This window comes from Anarhichas minor, unplaced genomic scaffold, assembly GCF_050575085.1.
Source record: "Anarhichas minor isolate MPS153535 unplaced genomic scaffold, ASM5057508v1 ptg000027l, whole genome shotgun sequence".
Taxonomy (NCBI): Eukaryota; Metazoa; Chordata; class Actinopteri; order Perciformes; family Anarhichadidae; genus Anarhichas; species Anarhichas minor.
Window position 1 is genome coordinate 12,531,886 of NW_027466473.1, and position 17,003 is coordinate 12,548,888.

At 42.2% G+C, this 17,003-nt stretch overlaps 1 protein-coding gene across 1 annotated transcript in view; it reads right to left on the reverse strand.

Annotated features, from left to right (window-relative positions):
- The window catches only part of LOC142959817 (replication protein A 70 kDa DNA-binding subunit-like), a 33,914-nt gene that overhangs the window by 15,357 nt on the left and 1,554 nt on the right, over positions 1–17,003 (reverse strand). Inside the window, exons 7-12 of the mRNA XM_076101297.1 lie at positions 11,046–11,310; positions 8,904–9,006; positions 8,720–8,788; positions 6,227–6,419; positions 1,589–1,725; positions 372–520 (exon numbers count right to left, since the gene is read on the reverse strand). Coding sequence (XP_075957412.1) covers positions 372–520; positions 1,589–1,725; positions 6,227–6,419; positions 8,720–8,788; positions 8,904–9,006; positions 11,046–11,310 — 916 coding nt within the window. The remainder of the gene's footprint in view (positions 1–371; positions 521–1,588; positions 1,726–6,226; positions 6,420–8,719; positions 8,789–8,903; positions 9,007–11,045; positions 11,311–17,003) is intronic.

Sequence of the window (17,003 nt, forward strand, 5' to 3'; positions counted from 1 at the left end):
TCTACATCCTGTCTAGAGTCCTGCTGGGACTGAGGAGGCACATGCCACCAGGCTCCTGACACGTGATCATCAGAGCGTTGCACTTTTTGTTCATCGGTGTGTGTGTGTGCGTGAATAAACCCTGTGTTAAGTATTCCCTCTACTATATTTTACATAGAATCAGCATGACAGCAACGAGAGGATACAATCTCTCCATTTGTAGTGATTTATCCTTCTGTTTACACATAATGTGTCTTAAAGTGACAGGAGGTCCGTGCACACACTATACATACCAGCATGAGTGAACAATTTTGTATATGTTTATGAGTGCGAGTGCGTGTGTGTGTGTGTGTGTGTGTGTTGGCGTATGCGTGCACACCAGCGTGACTCACCAGGCCCGCAGACTAAACGCCTCCGGTAAATCTGGGTTGACCAAGACTGTTGAACTGAACAAAGCAGAGAGAGATCTGCCTCCATAATCAGACAAGCGAGCTCCTTTGATGGCGACCACCGGGTGCCGAGAGCCGTCAAACTTCTCGGCCTGGAGAAGCAACAAACTGTGTCAAAGACGGTAATTGAGGAGAGAAAGATGGCGAACAATAGGTGGAAAAAGCAGTTATTGTCTCTTTAATGTTCGGTCTGTTTCTGCAGTTTGCAGGGACCAGAAAGTAATACAGCGGGTAAAACAAGTATTGAACACGTCACCATTTTTCTCAGTAAATATATTTCTAACGGTGCTATTGACATAACATTTTCACCAGATGTCGGTAACAACCCAAGTAATCCATACATACAAAGAAAACCAAACAAATAAGTTCAGAAATTAAGTTATGTGTAATAAAATAGAATGACACAGGGAAAAAGTATTGAACACGCTTACTGAAATGTATTTAATACTTCGTACAAAAGCCTTTGTTGGTAACGACGGCTTCAAGACGCCTCCTGGATGGAGACACTAGTCGCATGCATTGCTCAGGTGTGGTTTTGGCCCAGTCTTCCACACAAACAGTCTTCAAATCTTGAAGGTTCCGTGGGCCTCTTCTATGAACTCTGATCTTTAGTTCTTTCCATAGGTTTTCTATTGGATTCAAGTCAGCTGATTGGCTGGGCCATTCTAGCAGTTGTTACCGACATCTGGTGAAAATTTCCTCTCAATAGCACCTTTAGAAATATATTTACTGAGAGAAATGGTGACGTGTTCGATACTTATTTTACCCGCTGTATGTGGTATAGTTTGCTTTTATAATTGGACAACCTACAAGTTAATTTGAAAGTCGTTTCTGGATTTTGGCAAAGAGGAGGGATTAGCTCTTGCAGATTGAATGAGCTTAGAGAATAATGGCGCCATTTCACGCACATTCGAGAGTTATTTAGCCTTCCGTCTCAAATCAGGGACTCGGGTCCAAAACACTCCTGAAGGTCACGAGAATGATGTGACCGGTCCAAATTGAACAGCCCAGAGAACCCAATCAAAAGCCTCTGTATGCAAGAGCACACACAGAGATACGTTACGCACCATAGATGGATGGGCACCTTCATAAACACACGATTAATTACAGGATATCCCTGAATACAGAGTGAGTGAGAGAAAGAGATGATAAGTTATTACCTCCTCTCCCCACACTGTGACCGTAACCACTTTGCCAGTTGTGTCTATTAGGTTGAGGGCCCTCTTGGAGACTTCTCTGCTGTTCTTCGTGGTGATACGGGATACATCGTCCGCACTCTTGCACACTCCAATCACATCTACAGACAGAGAGAGAGAGAGAGAGAGAGAGAGAGTCATCTTACACCTCCATCTACAGATAGCTCATGAATACAGGCAGACAAATAGTCTTAAGAAAGATAAAGATGTGTTACGTGAGGAGAGCCTTTTGAAATGTCTCCATGTGGTGTTCAGTGTAACAAATGCCTGTGAAGTGGTATCACATAAGTAGTGAAGACCCCAACACAGCAGAGTTGACATGCTCGTGATATTTCCAAGTCACAGTAGACTGACATAAATGTCATAACAGGCTGGCTGACACCCAGGTCCACACTGCAAATCACAACAAACACTCATTCATGTTTCCTGTCATGCTCAAGGCCGCAACACTTCATTCAGGATTACGGCGCTGAAGAGCAGCCACTGCCGAGCTCTAAGAAGGTGTAGAGCCTGGCCTACCATGACTAATGTGAAAAACCTTAACCGAACAAGACAAATTCATTCATAAAGTGCTTGTGTACTACGAACGGGCTCGTCACAAGGTTACTGAAATCAAAGAAAATAAAAGATTAAATCGAGAAACTGTGTCGACAGGATTAATGCATCTCATTGCTACGACATGAGTTAGATAGTCTGTGTGTACAAATCCATTTCTACGATTGAACCTTTTGTCTATAAATGACAAATGGTCATGACTTAAAGAGTCTCCTTTTTCTGACTAAAAAACATTTACAAAACAATTTCATCCATTTGAAAAGCAGCCAAATGTAAGAAGCTGTAAGCAGCAGGGGTTTGTCATTTCACCTGATGAATAACTTACAAGTTGCTCTCAGGAGTTTTCTTGTAGACAAACAAAGTTGTGTAAACTTTCAATGTTACTTTCCAATACACACCGTTTGGGACTTGACAAATGTGTTGAATGCATTTCCTTATTAATGAAACAATTGCAAAGCAATTTTTTAATATTGCAGCGTTTACATCCATGTTTTCGAGCGTACAGTCGTGTTCCTCGTCTTCGTCGCCGGATTGCCGAGGTTCTTTGCCGCCATCCGCCGATCACTGAATAGTGTGAAACATGCGGCCGACATATGTGTTGCATTGTGTGTGACCCACTCGAAAAACATTGCTCCATAGCACTACTGCTTGTCACAGATTCCACAGGGCTCCTCTGGATGGCTCAACAATGATCACATTTGTGTTGGTTCATGTTCTGCCCATCATCTCATGGCGTCAGACCCAATGCCCACGCGTTATAGGAAACGATTGGACAGAATTATAATAAAGTTTGCAAACCAGTCATTCTCTGAACATCATCCTCCTGTCTGCTACTTCTGCTCACCTTTCTCTAAACTCTCTCCCCCTCCCCCTCCTCCTCCTCCTGTCCTCTCCTGCGCCGTCTGCGCTCTCTCAGCCCTCCTTAATTCCATTATGATTGAGACGATGTCACCCACCTCTGAACTCCATTATCACCAGAGAAACAGGCTGACAGTTCTCATTACCGTGTCATAATCCCCTATTTAACAAAGGAGCAGGAAGAGCGGCGGTGGAGAGAGAGAGAGAGAATGTAGAGACAACAGACGACACACGGGACATGTAACGCTGCCCAATGCAAACACACTCCTCCAGGTAGAGGCCGTTATTTTAGGAAGGTGACGAAATGGATGTGTGATCACGTGCGCAAACTGTGCTCATGGAAACTAGGGCAATGTGAGTAAACGATCATTTATTCTGTGATCGGATAGCTCCTGGTTCAGGTTAAAATGTGTGCCAAATTTAGAAAACCATGTTTGTATTTCTCAAACATAAGTCCTCGCCCTCGAACTTGCATACGGACCAAGACCAGTTTTTTTTAAATGGACACCCTCATTGCCACAACTACAGAACCGTTGTCATACCCGTGCATCGTGTCACTGAAAATATTGAGCAGACTGCCAAAAGCACATGTTGAATCGCTAATTTCAACCCCAATCTTTACTTGGACCATCCTAATTTACCCGTCACCGAGATAAGACATTCCCGTCAGGCACAGAGGGCAGACACTGCAACTAACCTTCACGAAAACAGTGGAATGAGCATTATCCTCGTTTTATCTCTCCTCTTTACCATATGCCTGAATTAACCTTCCCTCTGTCATATTCTTTCAGGACACCTGGTACAGACCGACACGTGCCTGTCCATTAACGCAGTGTTTTTTTTAATCATCTATAACTTGTAATTGCCTGGGTTGACGGAGCTCATCGGAATGAATTGAGTTTAAAAGGGACATCACAATTAACTATATAATATATACACAACTAAAGCTTACTGCAAAGTTAATATTTTGTTATCATTAACATGTCTGCCAGTAGATGATTTTTTTTATTGCCGTAATTCGGCACAATCTTGTACAGTTCAGTAGTTGTGGGGAAACTCTCCAACTCGAGGTCTTTATGCAGGTCGCTGTTGCGTATATTCCTCTGTAGCATGCAACAGTGTCGAATCCCCTACTGTAGGCTATAATTTTCTCTCATCCAATATCTCCATGACCGCCTTTCATATTAGTTAGTCACGGACCGCTTTGCTTTAGAAAGACCTCGTTTAGCATTTCACTTCACCTCGAACCATTCCCTCTTTACTGCTGCGCCGCTCATCGGGAGCTGTACTAATTAATATTTCCCAACAGTTCTGGGTCCTCCAACACCACTACCGTCACTACTGAGCTTATCATGTGCCGATTTCCGAAAGCAGGACCTGAAGCCCCACAGTGTGAAAATCTTATTTCTCTTTGGTCACATTTTTGTGAATTAAATGGGTTTTTATTTCTTCTTTTTGCCCCAATTTCTGGGTTCATGATTTATTTATCTTTTTCTCCATTATTGCAAGACAGAGAACAAACCACTAACGGAACAAAAAGACGACGACATGAACAGCGCACACAGGCCAGTTGACAACATTTTGACAGAGGTGAGGATTTGTGTGTTTGTATGAGTGTCTGAACTATAGGAAACCATCTAGGAAAGGAAATAAATGACACATATATGATGCGTTATAGTTTTTTGATTGCTTGGTCCGGTTTTGTGTCGCCCCCAGAGCCTTATAGGAGGTGGCCCATTGTGAGCTTGATCCGTGGGGATGATAGGGCCTGTTTATTAGGAATTGAAGCAATAAGGCGACCCAGCCCTCCTTACCCATACCACTTGCTCCACAGCAGTCAGAGTGGCCCCAATGGAGCTCCAGCAGCCAGGAACAGTGCGGGGCACGATCGTCATTGAGAATTCATATTAAGGTGGCGGAGTCGTTTAAGAAAAAAAGAAAAAAAAAATGTAAAAATTTGAAAGATGCGGGTGTGTGAAGGGGTGACTCCGTAAAAAGAATACAAAAAGGAAGATTTAATATTCATGACAAAAACGTATAAATAAATTGTATTTTCACTTGTGAATGAAACCAACAACTAACTAACGCGACAGTCAGCCTTACGTGGCATTTTTAAGGGTGTAGATTTATGTAAATGCACAAATCTCATAGAGTATATGCCCTCATGAACATATCAGAATTAAACAAGCAACAATCTATAGAGCGATGCCAGTCCAAGTGAGTCTAGAGTCGAGTAAGCTGTCGAGCAAAACGTTATCGACAGCCTTTTTACTCTTCACACAGATACCGACACAAGCCGCTTCCTCACCTGACCGGACGACTGCACTACTCGCTGGGCTGTTGATGGTCTTTGCTTATGATTTTCAAAATCGATGTAAAATACATGGCAGCCATTCAGGAATGTGGTAAAAATGTTCCTGCCACCAAAATCAATTATCTGAATGAATTTGTAGCAAAAAAAAAAAATAAATGCAACACTGTTGCTGGATCACAGTTCATTTTCTATCTTTAACAGTTTGTTTACAACGTTTGGAGCGGGAGTGAGTCATGTCATCACCTGAGCCCTCAACGCAGACTGTTGATTGGGTTTGACGCATAGCTTTCTTAATCGGTCGATTATGAATGTTTGAGCCTTTGTTGCAAAAATGAGCATGTGAACAAAACAATTCAAAGCTCTGCACTGTTCTTACCCCAGCTGTCCTAAAGTGCTCCCTCACTGTTAAAGTTGAGATGGAATGAAATACGCCTTTTAGATCGCATCACTGGTCGTATTGGGCACCTGTTTCACAATATATGCAAAAAACAAAAATGTCTTCCTGTAAAACAAAACTAAACACGACATATGCTTACATAAGCTTGTACCGACCACTTTCAATCAATAGGACATCCATTCAATCGATCTGCAACGTTTCGGGACAAGGCAGGCGAGTGTGGAGCCACAGTCCTCTGTAGCTTCATATTGCTCGACATTCTAAGCCCGCACACTTTAGCGGTCCAATAAAATGCAAAAGGATTTGATTTTAAATCCCTCTTGTAACCGTACACCACTCAAATATTCTGTTTCACTGGGGGAATACTCACAGTACATAAGCTGAAGATGCTCTAATTTCTGTTTTACTGGGACTTTAAATCGTTCTTTCATCGGTAAATGGTAGAAATGAGTCTCGTTGGTGAAGATTCTTCTCTTACCGATGATGGCGTCCTTGTCTCTGTTCTCCAGCTCAGCGATGGGCACAAAGTCACAGTGCACAGCGGGGATGTCTTGACTGTCATCACATGGCACGATGGACGACTGAGCGTGGAGGGTCATCTCGTAGTCGTTCTTCAGCGTGGTGTACTGTTTGTTGGCCACCTTCAGGGTAGCCTTGGTGATGAAGTACACCTACAGGGAACGGGCGAGCAAGGTGAGTTAGACCCGATCGCACTATGACCACTTTATAGATCCTGCAAAAAGGAAATTATTACCACAACAAAGCTTCTGTTCCACCAAAAGCTTTTAATAACAAAAAGGAAAAAACCTTGAGGTCCAACTAAGATGCGGTGTCATTCCAACTAAGATGCGGTGTCATATCAGGCCCATCACTTCTCTAATTCACCAGAAAATAAGTAGCACCGAAGAGCAAGTCTGCTAACCAGCACAATTAATACTCAATATGCGAGGCACACACACTTCTTCATTTGCTCTTCAAACTCCCCAATATCCCCTCTCAGTTTGTCTCTATAGCTTACTCGTTCTGCTTTCCTCCCTCTCTCTCTCTGATTTACCCCACACAGAGATAGGAGCATGAAACTAATGTGATAAGCATTCCGGCTGCTCAGAGCCAGTCACACCCACTCACTGTTCTGTCAATACTCGGATCACGAAGGGAAGACGGATTCATTCCTTTATTTATCTTCCGAGGGCAGAGGGCACAAATTGGATCTGGGGCCGTGTTGGGAGTCACTGCCAGTGGCTGATACCTGAGCCAGTGCGACTAGCAAAATGACGGCCGGGGGTTAATTGAGTTATTAAGCTCTGTGGGCCAGACTGGGTTGAGCAAGAGCTTTAACATACAGGAACATGCAGAGGGCTTGTTCTCGGTTTCACACGGTTTAGCACAAACAACACACAGTCTGTTGCATAAACAATAGCCTGAGACGATTGATAACTCAAAAATGTTGACATCTCTCACCGTCTGCCATCCCGCATACAGATATATACAATATAAATATATATACTATATATATACTATTATATATATATACTATTATACATACCTTGCATTTTACTTTTTGTCACTTTATTGATGGTGTTTCTATTTGTTTAACCCCTTAAATGCGATATCTACCGAGTGCTTGACTTCACATGTAGAAAGCATTACTACGAGGTCCACTTGATGGCTGCACTGTTTCCTCATGAGTATTAATAAGGTATTATCAAATATGAATTGTTCCTTAATATTCATGATTATTTTAAGGATCCTACGGTGTATAATTTGCTTTGCAGGCCTCCAGCAAGGTCAGAAGCCAGCATTGCTGTCAGTTATGTAACAGCAGATGGAGCTGGTGGGCATTACATGCATTTCTAAAAAGGACAGTAAAGCAGATAGCTACCGACAAGATATTTAAAAAAAAAGGACCCTGTGGATGAAAGATGATCTGTTAACAAATGCTACCTCCAAGAATTTGATATTCAGATCATTAATATAGCAATGAACTATTTGCTGCATAAAGATGTAGGGTGTCCCTGTTCAGTGCAAAGATGTTTTCTGGATTCCAGCTGAAGCTAATGTGAAGCTTCGGTTGCCTGAATATTTAAAATTTACAGGCTTTTTAGAATGAAATTCCTACTTTGCTTTTAAACGGACAGCGTCTCCGTACTCAGTGGTGCCTGAGGGATACATCTTGGTAGTGACATTGCCAGGACACACGATGGCTACAAACCTTCACCTGACCACCACTAGGGTCTAGATACTGACTTAATTAGGCTAACTGGGATTGATGAAGCCTCATATTATCTTTAGAATGCACTTCAGCGCAGACGATTGGATTTTCTTTTCTCTCCCCGTATCTTCCAATGTAGTCGCTACAAATGGATCGCATAAATTTCAGTATGGAGCGGAGGGACCCATACAAATTCTAATCTCAGTATCAATTACTTATGTTGAGAACCTCTATAAACCCATCCACCACGGTGACCACAGCCTGCAAGGCTGGCAGCCATTTCTGATACATTAAAAACAACTTGAAGCTAACGCTTGCACAACAGCAAAAACAATACAGACACATCAGCTTTGAAGTCTTCTCACGCTGCCCTCCACAGCATACTCCATGCCTCGTGAATCCACTCAAACGCTCAATGTGTCTGAAACGCATATATTTCTGTAAAATACTACAGCACTTAATGAATTCCCTCCACAACATCCTCTAATACTTGCCTCTGGCTCATTCATTGGCCAGAAGTCCTGCAGGCATGAGAGGGTTTTGCAGAAGGGTTTATTATGTACCATTTTACCTAGGATAAATTAGTTGGAGGCGTTATGTGCATACAAAATGGATGGCTGAGAAAGTTACTCTGCAAGTAGTTTGTTTATATATTATGTAACGCAATACGTACAAAAGTTATCGTTTTTTTAGTGAAATTTCAAAGAAGCTCTTATCACTTCAAGTGAGGATGGATATGGGTGAGTGGGATTTGCTCACCTTGCCTTGCTCCACTAGAGAGAAAAACTTGTCCACTTCGTTGTTGAAGGCTGTGATCTTGATTTCTCCCTGTTGACGAGCACATTTCCATTAAACGGATAAAAACCAAAGACGGCCAAGTGTGACGTACGTTGACATGCATGCACGTGACGAGATATTCAGGCGTCTCCGCTCCTCTACTCACACTCTCATCCACTATCTCAAAGGAGAAGAGCTTGCCCTCTCCTCTGGAGTTACTCCAGGTGCGGATACTGGATTTGTTGGAGACTCGGGCTCTGATAGTCCACCTAAGGATGTACACGGAGCAGACACTTGTAATAATGAATCAGTGCTCACAAAGTACACGTCAACAAAACTACACAACCGAAAAGTCCCAGCATTTCCTACTCTTCAAATGAAAGCAGCTTGCAACACTAGCTTCAAAAGTTGGTAAATCTAGTGAGAAAGATGCAGAACACCGACGCCAACTCTGAGACGGTAGGAAACACTGGCAGCCCTTCTGGTCTACCGCCAAAGCAACTCCCCCAAAATTACCATTATACACGTAAAACCATCATATTTTAAAAGAAATGATTTGACAGGCTTATTATAGTCTTTATAGCCAGGTTGTTTTTGGGATGGAAGAGAATTTCAACAGATAACAAAAACATTACCTTCCGTAGCTTTAAATGTTACTTCTGGTTAGTGGGCATGTTAAATGTTTTACGTGAATGTCCATCATGTTTTCATCAACAGATTCATTTTATGTGAATGCACACAGAACACTTAACACAAATCCTTTGTAAAAGATTACAAAAGCGTTCTTTGACCAACACATGTGCAACTTAACTATAAGAGTTGCAGTCTAAAGGTCAGCGCGTACAATAAAGAACGCTGCAGAGACACTTGCTTCTTTGTTAATGAGCACCACACTCAGCTCACATCAGTCACCAATGAGAAACACACAAACAAAAAGTGTCTTTTTAAAAGGTCCAGGAGAGAAAAGAAAAAAAAAGAAAAGCATCCAGCAACTTTCTTTTCAAAGAGTAAATGCGGTGTTTTACATCTGCCAACTCCTGGTTGCATTTAAAATGTGCTTCTTGTTTCTGTTTTTAACAGCCAGCCAAGCTCGGCAGTTTATGCAGCAGCGAGCTTTTTGACTGCGTTGATAATTGTGCAGTGGAGGATATTCATACCATAACTTCGCCTGCAATTAAATCCCCTATCATGAGAGCAGCTGCTGGCCCAGAGTGAACCCCATTCCCTGCTCAGTATGGATAAGACTGCTACACCAAGGTTTATGGCAGCCAAAAGCCAATTATAGTCTGCTCTAGATGCTATTACTTAACACCAGCAGAATGGGATGAGAGAGCCATGCAAACGGCCATGAAAGGCCATGTGAACATACACAGCATCCCTATATAATCCACCGAGCGAAACACTTTGTGTCACACAAACTCGCACTTTTCATTTCACGCAAGCATACGTGGAAGAACCACAGCTGCTGAAGTCATCGGTTTTACTCACTGTAGGTACACCCAAACTTCAAAGTTAGAACAGTCATCAGTTTATTACAACACCTAGAGGCACAGTTATCTTTACAGCTTGCAATTTCAAACAGGGCTACGTTATCAGAGCCCATACATGGAGGGAGAGTTGACAGGGTACCTTTACTCCGATCTGAAGAGCTACACCTTGCTCTTGTCTTTTTGTGGCCAACTTTAAGGTCAGAGACTTAAGCCAAATGATAAGAGAAGGGGGGGGGGAGACAGCAGTAAAAATGAACCCTGGAGGAGGTAAAGAAATTGTGAGAGGGAATGAAGAAAATAAAAAAAAAAACAATGAGTTTGGCCAAATCCCCAACGGGCCGAATAACAGAATCAAAACCTCAGCAGGAGACCTTAAAGACCCTGCAGTACCTGCCTTTAAAGTGTCCGTTTCTCAGGCAAGATCGGTAATTTCATTTCTATGGAGATGGGCTGACGAACATGCACACGCAGGCATCCACAAGGCCACACACACACACACACACACACACACATAGATAGAGAAAAACTGAATGCCCACGTATACATGCACAAGCACGTACACATCTCCAAACATGCCCTTAAGTACTACTAAGAAAAGGCAGCAAACAGGCAAGTGGAGTCACAGCATGAGAGGAAATAGCTCAGCTGTTGAACGAGCAGCAGAGGAAAGACGGCGTTTGCTTAAATTTTAGGAGGAAATACATGCAAGTCGTCACTATCCACCTCGAAGTGAAGTCATGTTTAAAGACTTTTACATACACCATACATGTGTGTGAAAGCAGGCGCATGCAGAAATGGACACATACACTTAAACTTACTTGCTTTGGTAGGGGTTCAGGTCTGCAAGAGGAATCACTATTGATGAAGAACCTGGAGAAGTGCTGGTAGCCTTCATGGGTGAGGCCTTCATGGGTGAGGCCTTCATGGGTGAGGCCTGCATGGGTGAGGCCTTCATGGGTGAGGCCTGCATGGGTGAGGCCTGCATGGGTGAGGCCTGCATGGGTGAGGCCTTCATGGGTGAGGCCTTCATGGGTGAGGCCTTCCCCATAAAACCTTTTTCATGGCCTCGGGGAGGAGAAAGGGCTGCAGGGAGACAAGGTGAGATACTTACTGTACACGAGCACTCCACATTTACAAGTTGACAATTTGATAGTAATAAAATATTACATTTATTGAACAATTTTTCTGCATTATTTATACAAAACTTAAATATCTTCAGGTTTGATTTTAACTGACCAATCACTAGAGATGTCGGGGTTGTTGTCCCATATAGACCCGGTGTTTATTCTGGGAGTACAATGTTTTAGATTACGTGTAAGGGTTAAAGATTCACAATGAATTGAAAAGAAGTGGCAGTCGTAGCTTAACATTACGGTACGTACACAAATGAGGAAGACTCGAGAAGAGTAAAGAGGGCCCGTGACTCGCCGACAAAGATGCAGGGAAACAGAAGCTATGCCAGAGTCTCTACCCAGCATCTATTAGCCGTACGACAGAGTTAAATAATATATTTTCCAAACATCAAAGCAGAGTGCTGTTCAGATTTCAAAGTAATTGGTACTTTTAAATCAATTTAGAGCAGTCTTGTTAGTAGCTTTAATGTCGTCTGTGGCGGTCTCCAATGATGTATTTTTTAGTCCCGTGTTCCTGCTGACGACGGCTTGACACTGGGTGTTAGTACCACCCATGGCGCCGATTGGCTAATCGTTGTTCAACCCTGTGGCGCACGTTAGCTTCATCATTTTTTTTTTATGGATAGACCGCTGTTTCATGTCACGATGGCGGACAAGTCAGTCAACTTGAACACAGTGGAGTGGGCGCATTCAAAAGGTCTGGACCCAGACGAGCCATTGTCACTAATATACCATGAAATTAAACAAATAAAAGACTCTACTGATTAGCATTGCACTATAACATTGTAAGACTCAAAAAAACAATATATACAAGTATTGTCATATTCATTCCACACATTGTTCTTCCTGTCAAATTTGGTGCCTATTACCCCAAATGCAAGTTGACGGCCAACAAAATGAGATTCAGATATGCTAGTAGCGGCTAATGTGGGCTCGAGCCGACGACCTAAAGCAGAAATGAGTGTATTCATATTCCTGAAATAATTTTCTTCATCGACCGTCTAAAAGTTTCACAAACTGTGAGCTACTCATTTCCTCAAATCCCATGTAAAGGTTATGAAGAACGGTAGTTGAGGCGGACAAATTAATTTGCAGATACCGATACGTATCCGACAGACCACCTACCAGTTCACCAGGCTCTACAAACTGAAACACTTTAGAAAATGATTTCAGCGATTATAAAACACCAGTGATACTCTTACCTCATGTAAGCAGCTGCCAAAATTATAAGCTGCCCGAGAAAGTTAAACTCTCCCCGTAGAGTTACTCATCTCCCTTTTAATAACATCAGTTTGTGCCAAAGAATGAAACAGTTTTTCTTCTTATGCAACAACGCCAATCAATTATTCATTTCATAATTACTGTACTTGTGCCGTCTGGTAGAAGGAAAACGAATAATTAAGATTAGTTATCAGAATATCAATCAAATATATATTTATATCATCAGTCATGGTAAGGTGTGCGCGTTCTCTGAGACCCAACATAAAATCTCATACCAAAAAAAAAAAAAAACACAACTACTTAGAACAAAGTAAAGAACAAGTTCCCTTTGTTTCAAAAAGAACTGATCTGCTTTTACATTTATTTTACTAACGATAATGCCAAAAAAACTTTTGAGAGTTCGAGGCAGCCCACTGAATCACAAGGTGTTATTCTCACCTCCCACGATAAAGTCGCATCAGCCCCATCATCAGTGATTCAGGCGAGACAGTTGGCTGTTGTCAAAATATATCGCAGGCAACGCCTCACTTTGGTACGATCATATTGAGGAACAGCATTTGCGGGAAGAATTGTCGGGGATAAAATAATGTCATTCCACAGAGACCCCTCCCCCGATATGAGCTCCTGTACTGGAGCACAACAAATACTCCCCTCTATGATACCCTCCTTTGCAGGGGTGTGCTATTCCTTGGGGAAATCACAGATTGAACAGCTATTTTCAGGCGAGGAGTAATTAACATCAATATTCATACACACGCAATCCGAATAGAGTGTTTAGAGGGAAGCAAAAGGAGAGAAAGAGTTGACAGTTGATAGGTGTTGACTTGGGGGCGATACTATAGGAAGAGAGAAAATTAGAAATATATGGACAAGAAAAAGGCAATAAATAGAGAAAGCGAGTGTGTAAAAGTGTGTGTGTGAGCGAGAGAGAGAGAGAGAGAGAGAGAGGATTGGAGGGAAAGAGTTGTGAGGACAAAGGAAACCTTCAGAGAATAGTTAGTGATGAATAATTAATATTTTTTTAACTGCACTTCAACGAGTGCAGATCTCTTTTTGGAATTTAAATATCACCTGCGAAACAATTTGAAGGTAGTCTATTTCAAGGGCTGATGCTGCCGATGAATATTTAAATGAGAACACAGAACTGTCAGTGACTACTGTGTCACAACCTTTGGCGCTACACCTAATGCTGGAGGAGGAATAGCTACAAATTAATTTCAGAATACCAAGAGTCAAATGTTGATGTTACGTTGCTTGTGACTGACAGAGCTTACAAGGCATGCCATGAACGATAATAAATGCTAAAAACATTTGAAAATATATTCCTTCAAACACTGCTGATACCACAGAAAAAAGAAAATGTTATGACCACATCCTCTCACGCCAACGATGACAGAGGTCAGACTTCACTACAGAGCAGAATGCCCGGAGGTGACAGGGAGTGCTTTCCATTCAGCCAATTACACTTTCTCCTGTCCTCACCCTCCCCCTCCCCCCCCCCCCCCTCTTCTAGCCCTTGACCTGGAAAATAACCAAGGTCTTCATCAAAAGACGATACGTCTCGGAGAAGACGAGGAGCGTGGAACCACAGGGGTGTCCTATAAAGGCTTATCTGATAGGACAGAAAAGGAATAGACCGCAACATTGTTGCATAAATGAAATACTATAAATTGAGTAAATACTAGAAACAAATGGCACCAACATCAGCTCTAACCATTTTTTAAATATTTAACCAGAATCACATATGAAATCAGCAAACAACTTTTATTTTCTTCCTTTCTGCTTTAAGTAAATCTTGGCTCAAGAGCGGCACAGTTGCAGTTATTAGTCCTGTAATATATCCAGCCTGAGCAGGATAAAGCTACTGTACCTGCAGCCTTTCACAGACAAATTGATCATTTTACTGCGCCATCTTGTCTGTTCCATTCTTTCAGCAATAAACACGTTTATTTGTCCATTGGTGGTATTTATATCATGCCCTGACGCAGCAATGGATCTGTAATTGCTACTGGAGCAGCAGCCTTCTCTTAAAAATGACCCTGAGAGAGCGAGGATGTCCCGTTTGGTAAATACAGGACATTACCGTCTTTGCTGAAGGACAGTGAAGTCTTCACACAGGCTGGCACCCAGACACTTAGAGAAAACAGCAGCCTACCCAGCCATTACATGGCCCCGCAGCTCATTGGAAACGCTTCATGTGTTGCACTTAGCAATCTTGTAAATGAATGCGTCGACTTACTGAAAAAGGAATCAAAAACATTCAGCAGGAGAAAATACTTTGAGATGTTAAGGATGCCGCTCGTTTTGGGCTCTTAATGCAGGACCATGTCATCAACAGAACAATTACACCGAGGCGCAGGTTTTCTAGATCTGGAAGCATCTCTGAGGCAACACGATTCAAAGGATATAAACTAGGAAGGAGTCTGATAACCTCCTGAATGCTAAGCCTCATCCTTGCTCAGTCAAATCTCTGTGTGTGTGTGTGCATCACTACGAGGGGATTCAGTCCACAACACAATATTCATGAAGCCATGAACTGGAGGAGCCATCGGCCCACACAAGCTCCCTCAGTCACAACACACTCACACACCTACACACAATATGTACCAAGCACTCATTATCCACCCACATGCCTACATCCTCCACCGAGGAGGACTACCGGGTACGTTTCTGACACATAACAATATCCATGTTGATGCCGAGAGCATTCGGTGGTCTAAAGCAAGTGAGTGAAACAAAGACTGAGCTAATAAAAGAAGATCCAATAAAACACAGGCTACTTTAGGCATGATACATGGCACCAGCCCTTTTGGCAGAGACCCAAGCATTATTTGGAGGTCCTATTCGGTTCTGAAATACGGTAGGTGGTAAAACAGTGAAAGGTGTGAGTTATGGACTCCACCAGCCGCAGTGGCCAGTGGGCAAGATAGTTTCCTGCTCTGCTGCCAGAGCAGTAAATATGATAAAAGTGCACAATGTCATAAGAGAATAGCGCACTTCAGCTGAAGGAACTGCGTTCTTCCATCTAGCTGTGAAGTCACTCAGACGACATCCTTTGAACACCGAAGAGCAATGAATATCAAAAGGAATGAAAACCAGGATTTACTTGCGAGTCCACAGAGCTGGTTTAAGTGCGCTGCAGTAAACGGGATTGAAAACTGAACAACAAAACACTCGGTTGGTCCAAAGTTATGGATGCAGAACAGTATGGAGGTAAAAAAAAAAAAAACAGAGGATTGCAAATCAATAATCAGCAGAGTTCTCTCACAAGGTAAGTAGCTCCCTCTGCTGGTTACATAAGAGTTAAACAATGTTGAGATCTGAGAAAAGAGTGAACTCTTGAGAAGCAGAGGGTTTCCAACAAAACGAGACAATTCATCATCTAACCGTGAAGCTCATATTTTAGTCCAAATTCTGTTGAATATGAAAATCCTAACTTGTTTTCCTTGACTTCCTATTATTAGTCATTAATACGGATCGGTCCTCTAAGCACTACATTTGAAGAGTCCGTTCTGCGTGACGTCACAATAAAGAATCAATTCTGTGACTTCTAGTCAACAAAACTGTATTCAGCTTGAGCAAAGGCCTAATGCTCAGTGCATCGAACTTTGCTAAATGAAGAAATTAGATCTTGTTTGCATTAGTGAGGTATTTAATTGCTGTAATCGGGCACAGCAAATGAGTACAATAAATCTATAGGACATGTAATATCATGAACGGAGAGCTTGAGGGCCTCTGGGTGCAGCATTGTATTGTGCATTGTGCACATATATTTTTAGTCCCGGTATCAACACTCTATTTCTGCCATTGGCTAAAAAAAATAAAAACACACACACTATAGAGATTTTTTTACACCCAAGATGACTTTAGCAACCTCTGTCTGTCAGCATTGTATCGAGTCTGCAGCAACCTCATGCTACTCTCTTGTACATGGAGAGCAATGGTTCAGCTGTTGCGTATTCTTGCTACATCTAGAATGTCAGTGCAGTAATCAATACGTGTTGAGAGACAAGTTCATCCAATTTGTTTGCTGTAGAAAAGTTACATAAAAACAAAGTTGAGACTTACTGCTCCTCGTGCTCCAGTTGGGAAAACCAGAATAACGAAATACGACACAGCTGAATGCCAATCGCATCCGGTTAAGTTATTGCTGCTGAGCATGAGAAGCCAACACGAAAAGCGACATCTGCCATGTAAGTGACTAATAAACGAGGATCAATAAGACAGAATATCTCAGAGATTCTGTTGGGTTTGTCCTGACAAAAACTGGCATCAGAAATAAAAAACTGCAGGTATATCATTATCATGGCAGTGATAATTGACAAAAATGTTACAGTATTTATGTATAATGACCGAGACGACAAGATAATTATATATACAGACGCATGAAATCACATACGAAGTCTTTGCTGTGACACTCAC